General features: G+C 41.3%; 1 protein-coding gene across 6 annotated transcripts; it reads right to left on the reverse strand.

Annotated features, from left to right (window-relative positions):
- Positions 1-710: 710 nt before the first annotated feature.
- On the reverse strand, positions 711-18,399 carry CD200R1 (CD200 receptor 1). Of its 6 annotated transcripts, none has more exons than XR_014547669.1 (8): positions 17,717-18,399; positions 13,768-13,875; positions 12,678-12,986; positions 9,111-9,356; positions 6,149-6,208; positions 4,940-4,997; positions 1,614-4,029; positions 711-1,322 (listed from the first exon to the last, which is right to left on the reverse strand). XR_014547669.1 is itself a non-coding variant. In XM_083611829.1 (7 exons), the coding sequence occupies exons 1-7, from the start codon at positions 17,877-17,879 to the stop codon at positions 3,981-3,983; spliced, it is 993 nt and encodes a 330-aa protein (XP_083467955.1). In that variant the 5' UTR covers positions 17,880-18,399; the 3' UTR covers positions 711-3,980. The 6 variants fall into 6 exon arrangements, 2 of the variants coding, with proteins under 2 accessions (XP_083467955.1, XP_083467954.1); XR_014547670.1 differs by having other exon boundaries at positions 711-1,330; positions 1,611-4,029; XR_014547671.1 differs by having other exon boundaries at positions 6,149-6,260; positions 17,717-18,384.
- Positions 18,400-19,764: the final 1,365 nt, after the last annotated feature.

Consider the following 19,764-nt stretch of genomic DNA (forward strand, 5'->3'; position numbering starts at 1 on the left):
CCTTGGTGTATGCTCACCCACAACATCATTGGTCAGGTGTGGATTCACCTTCCATTGCTAGCACCACCTACATCTGTTTTCAAAGCATCAGACTGTTGAATCAACCTGCAATGAACTTTTATTTTCAGAATGTGCTTTTCAGGGGCAACAGAAATATGCAGTGGGTGTAGATTGTGTGTGGACTACGTAGAAATAACAAGTATTCTGACTCCATTGATTCTAGAATAAAATGCTCTGTGTGTGTGTGTACACACAGCCTTGTGTGTGATTACGCACCCTTTGCTGTTCTGAATGTTTTGTTCCTATGGAAGGACTTTATGCATCCACAGAAGGGGATTTTGTCTCCATTTCTTTTTAACTAAGTAATATTTCCCTGCGTATCTGGGGAATCCCATGAGCGTACAGAAACCCTCACATTGTCTGGAGGTGGCCCCATTTCATTGCTCTGCTGGTTGGCTATTAGATGGAACAAACAGACAAGGAAGCTAGAGCTGACATCTTCTCAAGTTCTCTTCACAGGTCTGCACCCATTGGTCTTGTCTCTGCCACAGACATCCTGTGTGACTTTAGGAAAACCACTCAGCATTTCTCTACTTCATTTCCCCTAATATGCAAAAAAACCAGACCTTGTTTCATGGCTCCACTGCGATCACACTTCACTGGGGTATACATGGTCCAACAGGAGGCAATGGTGGTCTAGGCCTCAGGGGAAAATTCATGTATATTTTTTATTTGTTCTAAATTTACAGTTGCAGAAATATCAAATTAGATTGCACACATTCAGTAAAATGGATGGGATCAATATTATTATTATTATTATTAGTTGCATTTACATATCACTTTTTTTCTCCAAAGAGCTCAAGGTGGCATGCATGGTTTTCCCCTCCTCAATTAATCCCCACAACAACCTTGCGAGGTAAGTTAGGCTGTGACTGGCACAAGCTTTATATGATATGAATGCTACAACAAAGCACTTTATATGCATTATAACACTGTGGAGTCCCGTCTTTTGCCAGCAGGATTTCCCTGTATGAAGTTTACAACGTGTTGAACTGAATTGCTTTTTTGATTTGTCTAGCCAAGGTCACCCAGTGAACTTCATGGCAGTGTGGGGATTTGAACACTGGCTTCCCAGGTCCTAACCCAACACCCTAACCACTACACCACATTGGCTTATCAATGAAGGTTCGGTTCCTTGAGAATTATATAAAAAAGTTTCCAGACCTGTTAAGGGAAAGCAAGTGGAAGAGGCCTAAGAAACATTGTCCATTTTGGGGTAGGGGCTAGTCTAGACGCCATCTGAGCAGCCCTGCGATTTTAGGCTCTAATGCTGAGATTTGGTCAGAAGAGCGCTAATGGAACAATCAGGATTGGTGCAGATTACCCTGATGGCCCTGGCAGAGCAGTAAATGACCATGGTTTGTTAAGGAGATGTCTGTCAATAGATGGGTGGTTATGGAAGGAAAGCCATTGGAAATCAGGGCTGAGCCTCCCCACATCCCAAAGCTGGGAATTAATGTGAGAGAAGAACAGCCATTCCCTTCTCACAGGTGGAGCTGGGAACACCCAGTGGCCTGTTTTGTTGTCTGTGGAAATCACAAAGACATCACAACTCTCTGGCTACCTTTATTCCAAGGAAAGCATACCCAAAGTATGCACAGAGACCCCTGTTGCCATGTGCACAACAATGTTTTTCTCCCACAACATGACTGACCATGAGGTTGAAATGCTACCTAGTGACTCTTGACAAGGTAATATAAGGTCATTATGGATTCCTTTTTTGTTGCTGCTGCTGTTAAAGCTACAGTCATATCAGGACCAAGATACATAGCATCCTTGGGCAGCAACCAAGGCTCACTCCTAATGTCTGCCCTGGTCCTCTGTGCTGGAGGCTATATCTAGTTATCCTTTAAATTTCCTATAATTCCCCCAAGCCTAGTGTTGCTCTGGGTGGCTAGACACAGTGTCCCAGTGCAACTTAGACCTGCTACCACAGCTGGATAAGTCTCCTAAGGCCCACTGACAGAGGAGGGGGTTCATCAGAGGACCCCCTCAAGCCTGAACCCAGTCCTGATTCACATCCTTATTGCTCTAATTCAATTGGGTTCCTTTTCCTTCTTTTGATTACATTTGGATCCAGTTCTTACTTTAGAGCTCTCAGATAATCAAGGAACATTGTTGCGTGCTCAGCTGATGAGTCTAAACAGCAGAAAGCTGATCAATTCAATTGATAGTAGGTTATCAATGCCTGCTAGTCATGTTGGCTGTGTATTATCTCCTGTGTTGGAGGGGACATTTTTTTCAATACCAGTTGCTGAAGGGAAAGCACTATTGCACTTGTGTCCTCCTTATAGGCTTCCTATAGAAATCTTTTTGGCTACTGTGAGAAACAGGATGCCATATAGATAGGCTTTTGCACAGGGCTCTTCTTCGGTTCCTATGCACAACCTAAGAAACCCCTTTCTGCTCTTGATCTGTGAAGAGCTATTTCTTCACTAATGGCAAAGTATAGACAACATACGGCCATTAACTTTTGAGAAGTTTCATAAGGCACTTTGTCACAAAGGGCTACAGGCACTTTTCTCTTATAGAATCAGAGAATTGTAGAGTTAGAAGGGACCGCAATGGTCACCCAACCCCTGCAATGCAGGAATCTTTTCCCCAGTGTGAGGCTCGAACCCAAATCCCCAAGATTAAGAGTCTGAGCTATCCATAGTTCTATTACTATTAGTTATTATATTTTCATTCCACTCTTCCAAGGAGTCTGGGGCAACATGCCCATTCACAACAATTCTATTTGGTAGGTTAGCTCGCTCTCGAAGTCTGACTCAGTTGACAACACCATACCTGCTCTCTCCCTATTAACCTCACTGACATGTAGAACATAATCTAGAGAACTTTAGGAAGAAGCTGTCCTTCTGCAGGATGCGGTCTTCCAGGAGCATGTCCTACTTCCAGGTCTGTCAGTCAGAGAAAGATCAGTTATTTTCTTCCGTGGCACAGTTCCTTGGAATGCTGGTTATATGGTCCTTAGAATCATAGAATTGTAGTCATCTAGTGCAACCTCCTGCATTGCAGGAATCTCAACACATGGTCCCCTTTTTAGAACAGTGCTCTTAAAGAGTGATTTCGCCCTGAGAGCCCTTCCCAGTTCAACCTGTACTTGTTGTTGTTTAGTCGTGTCCGACTCTTTGTGACCCCATGGACCAGAGCACGCCAGGCACTCCTGTCTTCCACTGCCTCCCGCAGTTTGGTCAAACTCATGCTGGTAGCTTCGAGAACACTATCCAACCATCTCGTCCTCTGTCGTCCCCTTCTCCTTGTGCCCTCCATCTTTCCCAACATCAGGGTCTTTCCCAGGGAGTCTTCTCTTCTCGTGAGGTGGAGTCTCAGCTTCAGGATCTGTCCTTCCAGTGAGCACTCAGGGCTGATTTCCTTAAGAATGGATGCGTTTGATCTTCTTAACCTGTACTTAATGCCCCATATTGAAGTGAATGGTCTGCTTGGATTAGGCAGAAAGACAGTGACAATTAATTAGAATCACCTCTTGTCATAGTTTTCGAAACAGCTTTCTGAATGCTTAGACTGGAAAAATACAGTCAATGTGAGAAAAAGAAGATTCGTTATGATGCAGAGCAGAATATTTAAGGCCAGCAGAGTTCTTGGAAGAATTCCACAGAGCCTGGAGAAAAGGTGCATAATTGCTCAGCCTCTTTTACATACAGATAATTGACTCTGGTTTTTTGACAAGTATGGGGCATTGGCAGAGAGAGACAACAGGCTGTTGGGTTTGTGGGAAGGATACAGAAAGCCAAGATGTACCCATGTCCATGGGAGGGTCACTGTAAGGTGTTAATGACCCCCCTGCCCATGTATTTTTCTCTTACACAGTTCAAGTCAGACACCGTTTCATGTTGAAGAAAAGAGCTCTGGTGGGAAGTGTCATTCACTCTGTGGGAAGTCACCTGCTTTCTCATAGATCACATTTTCCACTTGTACGAAAATGGCATATGGCTCCAACTCACTCTCCTACAAAACAGAAGTTCATCCCTTTGAGAAGAAAACATGGCTCGTCACCTAAGTAAAACTCTGAAGCATTTTAAAACACGAAGGAAGCTGCCACAACCCCATTTGTTTATTTCATCTCATGATATGCAGGAAAATGTTCTGACTTACCCCCCCACACACACTTGTACCACCCCAATAGAAATAATGAGAAAAGATTCCCTTTATACTGCAGAGTTTTTATTTTGTGAAATACACTGTGGGTGGCAATATCAAAGTTAATAAAGTATGGAATTATGATTAGCAGTAGACTCAGCTGTTTGGATATTTTCTGCACTGAAAAGTTCTTGACTACTAGTAATAAATTCATGCTTGTGTTTCTGGGGCAACCCAGTCAGATGGGCAGTATACTATTTATTCTTTCTTTCTTTCTTTCTTTCTTTCTTTCTTTCTTTCTTTCTTTCTTTCTTATGCCACATGATTTTCAAGAGTTATAGAAAAGTCATCGAAAAATTTTTTACCATTAAGAAAACAAAATGTAATTTTGTAAAAAAAAAAAAATCTTAAACTGCCAGGCTATGTAATCTATTGACCAAATGGGGGATACATGGGATCTCCCCTCCCAGAAGAGAAGTCTTCAGAAAAGAGAAGATTGGAAGGAAGGAAGGCGAGAATACACACAGATTGTTGTAGCCTCAAAATAGGTGGACACACGGTGAGGACTGCCCACAACAAGTGTGAGGTGGCTTCCAAGAAACATTTAATTTGTACAGTACTGAGTACTATGACTATGCACTTCTGGTGGCTTTTGAGCATGATTGGCAACACAGCTAGCAGCCTGTATATGTCTATACCATATGGTAAAAGTATGGTGCCCTTTTTAACACCAAAAATTGGTTTCAGAGCAAATCTCTTATTATTTCCTTGGTCTTACCTGGATGCTTGGTCTTGGCATTGTTTCAGGACTTTTGGGTGCTGCAACTTCTCTTTTTCTGGCATATGCAGGGAGGGGAGAGTATAATCAGATTCCTTCTTCCAAATACCATGCAAAATGGGTTTGGCTCAACATGTCATCTATAAGACCCTAGGATAATTTCAGATCTAGTGTACCCATTGAAATATCTTACAACTGATCCTAATACACATACACATTCCACTGCGAATATAGAGTATCACCACTACTTTGTTAGAAATAAAGGTAAAGGTAAAGGTACGCCTGCCCGTACGGGCCAGTCGTGACCGACTCTGGGGTTGCGTGCTCATCTCGCTTAAGAGGCCAGGAGCCAGTGCTGTCCGAAGACACTCCCGGGTCACGTGGCCAGCGTGACGAAACTGCTCTGGCGAGCCAGCACCAGCGCAGTGCATGGAAACGCCGTTTACCTTCCCGCTATAAAGCGGTACCTATTTATCTACTTGCACTTAGGGGTGCTTTCGAACTGCTAGGTGGGCAGGAGCTGGGACCGAACGACGGGAGCTCACCCCGCCGCAGGGATTCGAACCGCCGACCATATGATCGGCAAGTCCTAGGCACTGAGGTTTTACCCACAGCGCCACCTGCGTCCGACTTGTTAGAAATAGGGACTGACTAATCTGTCAATTAACATTTGTCTCAGTTTCCCATGTTTTTCAATTTTCAGTTCATTATAGCATTTTCCACATCAGCTTGCATTATTTTTTTTAAAAAAACAGTCTGCATGAGAATTTGCACACATTTTTAAGGTAATTTTGCAAACAATTTCTCCCAGCCAAATGAATTTTCCTTATTATTTTCACAAATATATGCAATTTTGTATGTGTGCTTTGGTTGGAGAACACATTGAAAAAATCAGAGAAGTGTGAATTTTTAAGGATGGCTGCATTTTGGTTGACAAATTGGTTTGGGAAGTGCAAATTAAGTTGGTTCATGTTGAAATTCAAAGAACTAAATAGATTTCTCCCCAACCTAGTCACAACTACTTTTCTTGGTTTTCTTGTCTCTGTAAGGTCTTCCTACATTCTATCCTATCCTACCCCAGAGGCAGAAAGTTGTATAAATAATGCCTTGCTGTTTTTCTGTAGTAAGTTGAATTTATGGTCATTGTGGCAGCTGACCAATTGTACAGAGCTGTAGAACTGGCTTATGTTAGGACTTTGGCATACATACCTTCTATAGAGGAGGCAGATGAAAACTGAAAGCAGGAGAATTCCCAAGACACCAGCAAGGCTGGAAAATAGAATGGTGATTGTTACATCTTCCTTTTTTTTACTTTGTCCACCTGGAAATATGCAAAGTACAAGAAATGCCAGTTAGGAGACATGGGTGTAATGGATGGAATTAATAGATCAGTCAACAAAAGATACAGTTGCAGATTAGAATTTGTATGTACCCTCTGAAGCTCAGGCCCAAACAACAAGGTATTTAACTCGTTTTGAAATTATGCTAAAGCAAAACTCAGTATTTGATAAGGGCTTAAAGGTAAAGGACCCCTGACCATTAGGTCCAGTTGTGACTGACTCTGGGGTTGCGGCGCTCATCTCGCTTTATTGGCCGAGGGAGCCGGCGCACAGCTTCTGGGTCATGTGGCCAGCATGACTAAGCTGCTTCTGGCGAACCAGAGCAGCGCACAGAAACGCCGTTTACCTTCCTGCCACAGCAGTACCTATTTATCTACTTGCACTTTGAGGTGCTTTCGAACTGCTAGGTGGGCAGGAGCTGGGACTGAAGAACGGGAGCTCACCCTGTCATGGGGATTCGAACCGTCGACCTTCTGATCAGCAAGTCCTAGGCTCTGTGGTTTAACCCACAGCGCCACCCACGTCCCCTGATAAGGGCTTACTCTCCAGTATATATAGGATTCTTTTGGAAACCTCACTGGGTTCCACAGGTAGCTTAAGACAACCATGGGAAAGTGACCTAGGCAAGACAATTGATTTAGAAACATGGCAAGCCTGTGGAACAAACCCCCATTTGAAACCCCATCAGTGCACATTTGGGAGAATGAATATAAGCATATCCACAAGAGATACCTACCCTTGCGATGCCCTGAGTTAAGCTTGCCATATGTCCGGAATTTCCCGGACAATGTTTCGGCCTCTGGAAGCAGTGTTTGGGCGGAAATCGCTGGAATCCGTGGCACCCCATGTCAGAAGTTTAGATTTTGACAACAACTTGGGGGGCGGGGGGGGGGGGGAGTGGGAGCTCAACAGCTTTGGGCAAAAAAAAAAAAGCTCAACATCTTTGCCCAAAAAATCTCTTTATCAAGAGCTGCTTTGATTCTTGTTTGCAGCAGCCAGACTCATGGTGGCCAAAGGGATCCTCAGGTGACTTGCAAGACTATTGGCACCTCCAGATCATTGCTTTAATGGAAAAACTTAACAAAATATACCCAAACCCTACACCATCTAAAAATGAAGGACAACTTTTCTAAAGTTTGGCATCCATTAACTGAATGCATTAAAGTTAAGAAACATGATTGCCAGCCACCCTCTTCTTATGAATTCCTATGAAAATCATTCTTGGATAGATGCTTATGAAGGATAATTGTCCGGAATGATAATACTGTTTTTGGAATACTGCTGCAGGGGTGTGGAATCAGATAATGTTGAATTCTGACTCCCATCAGCTCCAGGCAAACATGTGAAAGGCCTGTTTCCCACCACTGTTGTGAACTGTGCAGCTTTTTCATTTAGGCACTATCAGTTTCCTGCAGAATATTTACCTTCATGGCAGTGCTTTGGGATTGATTTCCAATGGATATGGAGAACATTAGAAAATCTCTGCAAGCAATAGAACTTGGCAACAGTTCAACATGAGCATATTAAATAAGTATTATTATTATTATTATTATTCATCACCCATCTGACCAGGTTGTCCCAGCCACTCTAGGCAGCTCTCAACAAAATATTAAATGTCCATTGCTGACCTAAACTGTTCCATGCAAAATTTTCCATGGGAATAATTCCAAAAGGCTGCCTCTGAAGGAAAACATTACACCAGACCTGGCCCTTAGACAGAAAAGGAACTACAATCATTTGGAGAAATTTTCCTACTTTTTTAGTAATACTACAGGCCAAAATGTGAGCCCTAAACCCAAGATCCCTGGAACACACCACCAGAAGAAGGATAATAGTGGATATTAGTAAATTGATTTTTATTTCATTTTATTTTTATCCCATTTTTCTAGACAAAAATGCATCCAGAGTGGCATACAGTAAGAACATTGATAAAAAAATACTGAAAAGGAACATTATTAATTGCCTTTTTAGCTAAAAAAAAATGCACCCAAAATGTTATAAATAAAAATAATGAATTAAAAATATTTTTTTTAAATTCCCTGGGAAATGGATCTTCAAGTAATAATCTCTAATGAAAAATTGGGAACTTTTAAAACTCTTTTGGCCCAATTAAGGGAATCTTCTTGAAAATTCTTACATAAGTGGTATCTTTCCTCCTTGGCTGAAAAGCTGATGTGTCAGATTCATGCAACCAAAGGGAATTCCATCCTCCATCTGTTCTATAATGTGTGACACCCATTTTGGGATTATAAGCATCAAGCAGATTTTGTTTATAACCCCCTAAGATCTCATGTTAATATGTGGAAAGATTTTTTAGAGTGAAATGTAAGAAGTTGATTTGATAGTTTTAATAAAAGTGGTTGATGTATCTTATGTGCGATGTGAAAAATTAAAATTGATAAAAATACAGAAAGACAAAGGAAAAAAGGAAGGTGGGGGAGGTACTTTGTATCCCATACCTTACCTGTACCTTTGTTTAGTAATTTGCTACTGGTATGTGTCCTGTGTTTTGTTTTGGTTCCCATTGCAAAAATACTCAATTAGAAATGTGTGAGTGTGTGTGTATGAAAAAACAATAAAACAGGGTAAATTACAAGTTGAATCTAGATCAGTGGCACATAAATGGGAGATGTAACCTGGAAAATGCAGCAGAACATCAAACCACCCAGTCATCAAGATTTCATATAAGCTGCAAATGTGGGAGAAAAGAGAAGTCCTAGTTGACAAAAGAACATGTGTGAAAAGGGGGCGATCCTGAGATCTCTCAGGAAAACGTATCAGAGAGTGGAAACCACAAATTAGCACAGAGAGAAAAAGATTCTTGGGGTTACCTAATGAGAGCCTGAAGGACTCCTTCCATGCAGGATGGGAGACAAAGCAAGTTACTTTGCTCCCCTCAGAGTTGTTGACCTTGTATACGCTGGTGACAGTCTGTGTGCCATTAAGCAAATTTTCACTCTTGGTGTTATACTCTCCTCCTGGGGACCATGAGATCTGTGCAGCTGGTTTCCCTGCAACTGCCTTGCAAATGGCAGTTCCATTGATGTCGTCATGAATCAGGGACGCCTCAGGAGGTACTGGAGGAAACAAACAAATGAGGCGAAGGGTCAGTTAAATTTATCAATGTGGTGGGATGTGGCCTACTCTAGATTAGAAGCGGCAAATGGAGGGTGTTTGGGTGGCTGTGGGGAGCATTAACTCAGTGTAAAGCTGTCAGGAACTGCATTTGAGTAGTGCGGGTGCCTTGATCCCACAGTGAGCAGGGCCAGACCCATCCACACATACAACCACACACACTTAACACAGGCAGCTGATAGCCGTAACTCATGCCCCTCCTGTCCTGTGGCCCCAGAAGATGGGCGTTTTCCGCTGCAGCACATTGGAGGGTATGCACATCTGGTTCCCCACCCCTGGCATAAAAAGATGGACATAAAAGGTAGCAGAGCTGCCTATTCCAGACCCTCCAAGTGTCCCTCTTTTCCAGGGACAGTCCTGGATTTACAGAAGCCATCCTGGTTTCTGATTTGATCCTGGAATGTCCCACTTTTCATTAGGCTGTCCCTATTTTCACTGGAGAAATGTTGGAGGGTATGGAGTTATCTGCCTCCTGAGCCTTCTAAAGGCAGCCCTCTATAGGGAACTTGTTTTTTAAAAAATAAAAATGTTTAATGTAGTGTTGTTGTTGTTTAGTCATTTAGTCGTGTCTGACTCTTTGTGACCCCATGGAGAGCACACCAGGCACTCCTGTCTTCCACTGCCTCCCGCAGTTTGGTCAAACGCATGCTGGTAGCTTTGAGAACACCGTCCAGCCATCTCGTCCTCTGTCGTCCCCTTCTCCTTGTGCCCTCAATCTTTCCCAACATCAGGGTCTTTTCCAGGGAGTCTTCTCTTCTCATGAGGTGGCTAAAGTATTGGAGCCTCAGCTTCAGGATCTGTCCTTCCAGTGAGCACTCAGGGCTGATTTCCTTCAGAATGGATAGGTTTGATCTTCTTGCAGTCCATGTTTTTACATATGTTGGAAGCTGCCCAGAGTGGCTAGGCAACCCAGTTAGGTGGGTGGGGTATAAATAATAAAATTAATAGGACATCGCTGCTTTCATCAGAGAAATGTTGGAGAGTATGATATTCTATTGGTATCTTATGTTGCACCAAAATACACATTTGAGGAAGAAATAAGTCGCTTACGAAACCTGATGAGTAAACATATTCCTATACATGCTGTCAGGAATTGCTGACCACTATGCCATGTAATGAGCAGAGTCACTACAGCAGGAAGAACTCGTGGTCTGACTCAGCGTGGCTGGCCACTGACTCATCCAGGGCAGAGAGGACAATTAGGTCTCATCTGCACTAGGCACTGAAAGCTGTAGTGTACCACTTTGAACAGCTTCCACTGAAGAATCCTGGAAACTATAACTTATTAGGAGTCCCCTCTTCCCCTCATCCCCAGTCTGACTTAAAAATCAACCTCTCTTCCCAGCACACAAGTGCACATCGTGGCAGACTTTAAGTTGCAGGCATCCAGGGAGCAGCCTCTCATCCAGGGAGTGCAAATTTGTGTAGCCAAAACCATTACAAAAAAACAAAAAAACCTAAAACAGAATAAAATGCATTACACAGTTAAAATAATTATTAAAACCAGGCATTCTGTCAGATAAGAGTTTGCTCCTCTGAAGAATTTGACATCATTCCTACAAACTTTTCCCTGTAAAATTTTGCCACTCCAAAGGCAAAACAAGCCACTTTTTCAGAAGTATAGAGGGATCTGTCCTCTAATAAAATGTTAGTCTGATACCCAATCGATCTCTAAACTGAGAAATTTAAATACAGTATCTGAACAAGGCTTAAGTCCTCACAGACTGGGCAAACCAGTAGGACAAATCTCTAGGTACATTTCCTCCAAACTCTCTCTTGATAAGGAATCCTACGACAGTGTCCTTCAACAATGGCAGAGTACACAGACTGGAACTACAGAGTTGTAAAGGTTTTCCTCCATTTGACATTTGTGATGCTGGTTACATAGTGAGTGTGAGGAGTCTGAATGGGTAGTTTGGACAGACAGGCAGAAGTGCGATAAGCACAAAACATGTTTTATAATATGAGATTTCATGTGGCAGGATGCCATCTCAAGGTCTATGGAGCTCAGAACTAGTGTAGACTACAGTTCTCATCATGCTGTTTTTAGAGACCGCTTGGAGAGTTGGAGGGAGCCTGAGTTTTATGAAGCTGAGCAGTCAGGTGTGTGAAGAGGTGACTCACTTGAGACATATGGCTTTTAAAGCACCATAATGCATGTTTTCTCTGGATTTTCCTGCAGAGTTCCACATGGTGTCAACATTATTCTGCCGGTATTCTGGAATAATGCAGACACCATGCCAATTTTTCTTCTGCTGCAGAATATAAGGTATTTGAAGAAAGATCCTGTGTGATCTCCCTATGTGTTCAATGGTGTGGAATGTGTAGAGTGACCTTCCACTGTATGATGTGACAGGGCTGAGATTGGCCTGAGTGATGCCTGTTTCACACCCCTTCTGCCTCACTTCAATCTGATAGGAGAGAGCTAGCGGATATTTGAAGAGAGCAAGAAAGGCAGATAGTACTGAAGGAAGCTCTGGGGTTAGTTGTAGTGGCCAGGGATATCATGGAGAAAGTAAGGGTCATACTTTCATAGAGAAAACAAAGACTTCTGAAATACCAAGGGTGAAATGTTAATGAAAGCACACACACACACACACACAGGAATTTTGCTGGTTGGATACCAAAACAGGGAAGGGAGATTTTGTGACATTTTAGGAGCAGTAGTTCCCTCAGAACACATCCTGCCAATGGTGTGGATAACAAAATGCAGTCTCACTCACCACAAATTCACATTTTCTGCACAGTATATTGCTATATTCAACCTTCCTTTCCCAAGTTCTATTCCCTCCCTCCCATTTCACTTTTGTACACCCTTGTCAGCCTTTTCAAACTTGTGTACTTCAGCATTTTGAAACTGGTATTTATATTCATGTTTGGTCATGCTGAGAAGAAAGCAGAGAAGAGGCACTGAAAAAGCAGATTGAAACAGAAGAAGCTTTAAGTCCTATGTCTGAAAAGACTATGTCATTTCTATGTTCTTTGTTCACAACTAAAAAATATTAATAAACGTGTAGTAGTTGTAACAGCAGCTGTAGAAGGAAGAGCAGAAGTAGAAATAGTTTGTTTTTAATTCAATTTTATAGGTTATTTTTTATTGCATACATTTTTTTTATCACTGTTGTGCTTAAATATTACTGCAAAATGCTTTCAGTGGTTGCCAGTAGCTTAAAAGTAGTTTTAAATGTTTGGATTCAATAAAATAGATGTAGCAGTCTCATATTATGATTTATAGGTAAGGAAAAGAACATGGAGTTTCTTACCTAATATGGTTAGATTATGTTCATGGCTGAATGTTCCATCAGCAGTTGCTGTAGAACATTTATATATTCCTTCACTGGATATTTGTGCTGACTTTATCTGAAGGGTGGAGTCCTTGTCTGGTCTAGATAACCAACACATGCTATCCTCACTGCAGTTTCCCCCTGTTTGATTTCTATCACTGATGTATGATAAATAGCAAACTGTTCCATTCTTTAAGTTGGCATTCCAAGATACCATTATCATAGGTCTCTGATGGGGACAGGTCAGTATAACTTCAGTGCCAACCACTGCATCCGTTTTTGATTTGCCTGGAAGGATATATAAAAAAAAGTACCATCAGTAGGTTTTCCTAGCTGAATCTGAGGACTACATTTGAGACCAAGCTGTTTTTTTAATCCTCAAATACTCCTTAATAAAATCCAAAAGGAATCACAAAAACACGGTTTTCCAATGTGTTAGAAAGAAACTACCATGAAAGGTTGTTAAACACACTGATGCGGTGTGACCCTTGTAATAAGATATACTATAAGGTAACTTAACAGCAGAGATATGTAACATGAGAGTTAGACCCTCTGATATGTCTGGTCATTGTTACACTGTAATCTTGTTGCTGTAATCTGCAGAAAGTGGTAAACTTATTAAATGCAAGGAGAATTATTTTGAAACTGGAATAAAATGCTGGGAATTATGAACCGAACAAATTCACTCTGAATTTTTAATTTCATTTATTTCAAACATCTGTTTCCAGCTTTTCTGCAATCCAATTTATTTTATTTTATTACCGTATTTATTACATTTTCATACTGCCCTTCAGTCGAATATTACAGCGCAGTTTGCAATATAAAAGCATAAGAGGCACTCACCAAATGTTTAAAAAAGATAAACAAAAACAAATATTGGTAAAATTCTTTTCTAAATCCACCCTATAGGTGTAGCGCAGTGTAGTGTGTTCACATACTAGATACAGCTCTCTCTCCTTTTAAATCAAGCTTAGTCATTAATCTCTCCAGGGCTTAACAACTAAACTTATGTAAAATAGCATTGTTATCTGCTCTACTATAATTAATAAATACAGGTGTGCAATGTTACCTTCTGCCAGCTGAGGTTTAATATTGTTCACCATCATTGCTGTGACTGAACTGTTGGCATGATGCTGTTCAGACTTATTTTGAATGGACCCTCTTGCTGGGAATGGTCCTAAAAACAGTCATAAGACAAAACCATAAAAGGACCATGACATATAATTGTTGTGGTTGTTGTTATTGTTGGTGTTATAAATAAATACAGTCCATGTAATTACTCTAGAAACCGAGGGAAAGATTAGACCGGTGAATAAGACACCAACACATGTTAAACAAGGCACATAGCCCAGATTTATTAGTATAATGACCATATAAATTTATCCACAAGAGAAGACTCAACCTCTGGAGGCTGCCAAAATCATTCAAGATCTTCTTTTGGAAATGGATACATGCACTGTAATTTTCACATTGGAATGCACAATTAGGTGTGCATGTTTAGTGGCATGGGGCCAGTGTGTGCAGTCTCTGGGTGGTTATCCAGGGTTTGTTGAACTACATCTCCCATTATTCCCTGCCATTGGCCATGCTGGGACTGGTGCTAATTGGCACTGGGTTTCAAGAACATCTGGAGGACCACAGGTTCCCCAGTCTTGGTGTAGTGGTTCCGAGTGCTAGAACAGGACTTGGGTGACTCGGGTTTAACTCTCCACGCAGCTGAGAAGCTTACCTTGGGCCAATCACCTTTAATGTACATCACAAGCTTGTTGTAAGACTAAAATGGGTGTGGGAGAATAATGAGTGCCTTCTAGAGAAACCATTAACGTGAATGTTGAACCAGAGTTTTTAGAAAGCAATTTGAGGGATGAACCAATTCATACTATAAGCAAACGTAACTGCTGTCTGGTGGACCTTTGTTTACTGAAAATACCACCTCGGCAGAAGGCATTAGGAACAGAGAATCAGGAAAATTTCTCCATAACACAGAATGGGAAGTTGTGTGGGGCCTGGACACAGTGGTGAGATGGTTAAGGGAAAACAAGCTGAGCTTGAATCCAAGAAATTTGGAGGCACTGTGGGTGAATGGTTCCCACATCAGAGAAAAATGGTCAATTGCCTGACCTGGGCAGGGCTACATTCCTCCTGAAGGAGGAGATAGGCAGCCTGGAAGTACTTCTAGATGTAGCTTTGTCACTAGAGGTCCAGGTAGCCTTGGTGGCTAGAAGTGCCTCTGTTTCTGGTACAACAGCTTTGGCCGTTCCTGGACTGGGAGAGCTTGGCCACAATATTTCAGACATTGGTTACTTCAAGACTGGATTACTGCAATGCACTCTATGTGGGGCATCCCTTGCACTTGACCCAAACAGTGCAGTTAGTGCAGTTAATGCTGCAGCACAGTGGCTGACAAGAACAAGACCCTGACTGCATATAACACCGCTGCTCAGAGATCTGCGCTAGTTGCTCATTTGCTACTGGGTCAAGTTCAAGGTGTTACTATTGGTATATAATGGCCTGGAAGCAGTTACTTGCAGGATTGCCTCACCCCACCTTTGTGATACACCTTTGGCACCTGCTTGAAATATCTTTGTTTAGGCAAGTCCATCCATTAATAATAATAATAATAATAATAATAATAATAATAATAATAATTTTATTCATATTCCACCCATCTGGCTGGATTTCCCCAGCCACTCTGAGCAGCTTCCAGCACATATAAAAAAACAAAATAAAACATAGATGTTGACATGTTTAAATTTTTTACTGTTACTTTTCATTACCTTTCAAATAGTTTTAATAGCTTATTTTAAAACTGTTTTTATTGATAATCTTAATATTTATTGCAAACTACTCAGAGGTTTTACTACAGCCAAGTGGTATGTAGATTCTGTAAAATAAAATAGTTGTGGGACGAGTGCTTAATGGGACCAAACGCGTATCTGTACCACCCTGTAGGGATGACACTCTTTGGAAGGTGATTTGGAGCAAGGAACTGTGGGTAGAGTAAGGGTTAAGAACCTACTGGATCACCATTTCCAGTTGCCCTCTCCCAAACTCGCTTGTCATGTAACAACAAAACGAGCTTCTGCTTTATCATTACACGTGTTTGTATATAATATAGTTTGACCTACTAATTCCAGTCAATATATTAAAAGGATAAAGCACAGTTTTGTTACTTGAGGAATGGAAAGACCTCTGCCCAAAGGACCATTTTAGTCCACCTCTGAAAACTAAAGGTTGATACACACAAATTATATTTACTGGGGATTTTTATGACTGTTTTGACACGTGCCAAAATTACAGCTTATTCCCTTTTTGCAATAGACTTTTCAGCAGTTTTCCAAAATGTGCTGACAGGCCACCATCTCAACACCATGGAGACAATGCGTTTTTCAGTAAACCTTCACTGAACTTTCGTCTACGGTCTTCTCCGACTATTGTGGTCAGTAGGAATCTATTTATTCTCCATTGCAGATGGCCAAAGAGGGTGGAAGAAAGAGGTTTCCTCAAGTAAAACTTTAAATTGTTCTGCCTTCATGCAATCCATATTTTTTCTTTAAGTTATTATTTATAAATGACACTTTTTAGTTTATTTTCATTTGTAATATTTTACTTCCTGATTTTTAGAGGATATTTTGTTCAGTTGCTTGCTGTGAATTTTCCTTGCACTTTTCTAGCTGATTTTTATGCATAATGTTTATGTTGATACTAGAGGAGGCTGTTCAGTTGTTAATTATGTTTTTTAGAATGTTGTATTTGCTGTTTATTTGAGATGTTTTAACCTATGTTTTAATGTGTTTAAATATAAGCAGCATATAAATGGTAATATAATAATAATAAAATTAACAGGAGGGATAGAAACTGTTCTAATTATTAGATTGTCCCTGCACAAAACTGGTGTTTTGGATACAGGTCTGATCACTACTTTAGTGAAGTCAATCTACCTGCACCCAACCAACCCTTGACAATTCCAGCCAGCAAAGTTGTTCTGTCTTCTGCTTTCCTTCACCAGAGGAGAAGTATTCAGATTTCACATAGTGGTCTTCCAAACACCAGACCAGCCTTCCTACAGCCCTGGAGATGAATGGGCTGGAACTGATGCCAGCAAAAGTCGTAAGCTTTTCAACAGGTGTGATAGAGAGAATCCCAAGAGAGTTCAAAAAGAGAGAGACGTTATAGATTTGTTTATAAAGTGAGCATATTTGCATAATTAAATTCAGACATATACTCTGCTAAAGCAGAGCAGGGGAAACTGCCGCCTTCTAAATGCTGTTGGGCTCCAACTCCCAGCCAGCCTCAGCCAGGATAGCCAATGGTCTGAGATGATGGGAACTGAAGGAGCGTCTCCACCTCCATCGTTCTGCCCAGACACTGAGGTCCAGTGCCAAGGGCCTTCTGGCGGTACCCTCACTGCGAGAAGCCAAGTTACAAGGAACCAGGCAGAGGGCCTTCTCGGTAGTGGCACCCGCCCTGTGGAACGCCCTCCTACCAGATGTCAAAAGGAAAAATAACTACCAAACTTTTAGAAGACATCTGAAGGCAGCCCTGTTTAGGGAAGCTTTTAATGTTTAATAGGTTATTGTATTTTAGTGTTTTGTTGGAAGCCGCCCAGAGTGGCTGGGGAAACCCAGCCAGATGGGCGGGGTATAAATTATTATTATTATTATTATTATTATTATTATTATTATTATTATTATTATTTTATTATTATCCTGCAATATCTGGAGGTCCACAAGTCTCCCATCCCTATGCTAAATAATACTGTGATAGGAATTTATACTCAGGCCAACTCCCAGCTTATTCGAAGTAGGTTTTTCTTCCTCTTTAAAAATATTTGCTTTGATAAATGTATGCCGCTATTTGCCCCTTAGGTCTAAATATAATAAGTAGATGATAACGATCCGGTCCATGCTGCCTGTTTCCATGCTGCCACTTTGCTACATATCCTTCAATGTGGGTGAAACTGAAAGGTGAAGACTTTATAAGAAAAGGCAACACCTTCAGTGAAAAGTAAGACTTACCAATTGTTGCCATCACCACTGTGACAGTGAGCAGGGCACAGGCACTCCAGTTCTTCAGAACAAAATTAATTCCACATTTGGCTTCCATGGCGCACGCAATTATATCACCACGACATCCATTCTGGTGTCTGTTTAACCACCAATACAGTGAGCATCTTTTCATGCAAACACTTCATCTCAGCGAGCATCTCTGCTCCACTTTCTACAGCCCTAGGTTCTACAGCAACTCTGCGTGCTCCAGACTGATTAGCTCCTTTGGGCTGGAGTGGTTCTTCCTTCTGCCTTGCCACTTGTACAGGGTTTCCTGTGCTTACTTGTCAAAAAAACCAAACACAGAGGAAGCAGATGAAGTCACTTTCCTCAGTGGTTATCGGAACAGGACTGCTGTCTTTGGGAAGACGAGCCCTCACGGTAAAACTCAAGAAAATAAAAACAGGGTTGTTCCATCAAGCTTCCGTGTCAGAGGAAATTTCATTTGAGGTGAATGATACTTAAAAAATAATGCCAAACCATTTCACGGAAGAAAATTCAACTCATGGGCTGAAGAGCTGTCTGCATTATGATTTAGCAGCTTCCACTATTTACACTGTCTACATTCTCATGCATCAAAAAATTATATTGTAGTTTGCACCACAAAAAGGTGATATTTCTTCTGCTGTCAGGTTCTCCGGTACTTGCTACTGGTAGGGTTGATGAGCACTAATGGGGCATTCATACAAGTACATATATGGGAACAAATTAAGGAGCTAATTTGAGGGGTGGGTTCCTCCGTTCACATTTTAGTGGGTGTTCAAGGTTCAAAACTTGCCCACACAGAGAAAAACAGCATTTTCACTTCAGGTGAAATGACTCAAGATTCTGTAGAAACCACAGGTTTATTTTAAAGTTAATACACAGCATTTGCTTCAGCATGACAGAAAAAGATTCATATGATAAACTGTAGATTTCACATGATGAGATTTCCCTTGATCCTTTGAGTCTTAATGAGTCTCATCCCCAGGCTATCACCTCAAAAAGAAATCTTTCTTTTCTTAACTAGCTTTTACACTAGTTGATTCCAGGATTTGGAAGTGTCTTATACACTGTTTATGAAGTTTGCCTAGCTTGATTAGTTTTTTCACACATGCTTATTCCACTAAATTAAAATTGTCTAACACACATCTTAATACACATGGGTCATGCATAGGTCCTAACATGGGGTCTGACACACAGTTTCAACACAGAAGCTTCAATTAAATTCTAACACTAGCTTAATCCATGAGTTAGGGTGCCTTGCACCCACCAACTCATATGTTGGGTAATAATTCAGTGTTTGAATTAATTAGCATTCAATATCCTCTTCTGACCAGTAATCATACTTTGTTTTAGAGCTAATATACTTTTCCTATAACTGGGCACTATCCCGGTCTCTGCAGCCACAGCAGGCGCCGTAACTCTCCAACAGTTTGCCTTCACTCCCAAAGGCACACTCTTCCATTGTCTCCCAAGACATATGTAAATAACTCTGGGGTGCCCTGGAGTCAGCTGTGGTCTATTTTAGTTGTGGGTATGTGGCATGTTGATTAATACAAAATTTAAAATCGAAAGTCAATTTTCTAGATATCTGTCTTGTTTTATGTCAGTTGTGGAGAAACTCTGGCCCATGGGTCTTGTTATAGACCCATCAGACATCTAAATTTGGCCTGCAAAATCATTTTGCGCAAATCACAATCACCTGTCAGTCACCTGGTATCATACAACATCAGGCGAACCTCTCCCCAAGCAGGCACCTTCCTCTATTCCTAAGTGAATTGTGCAGAAGTGGGAACTGAGATTTGGTCAGTTAGCATATGGATCATAGTTAAATTGCCAGTTTCAGTTTGAGACTACAAGGTCATGAGGCATTTGTGGGTGGAAATAGGTGACTAATAATTTTGCAGTAGTTGCACACACAAAAAGCTTACCGCATGGTGGCTGTATTAACCTCAATTGCAAGCACAGCATTTAACACACACCACTCAGATCTAGAAAGGAGAGTCAGGATAATACTGGACTTACTGGCTGGTTCC

Source organism: Podarcis filfolensis, assembly GCF_964270895.1.
Source record: "Podarcis filfolensis genome assembly, chromosome: 4".
NCBI lineage: Eukaryota > Metazoa > Chordata > Lepidosauria > Squamata > Lacertidae > Podarcis > Podarcis filfolensis.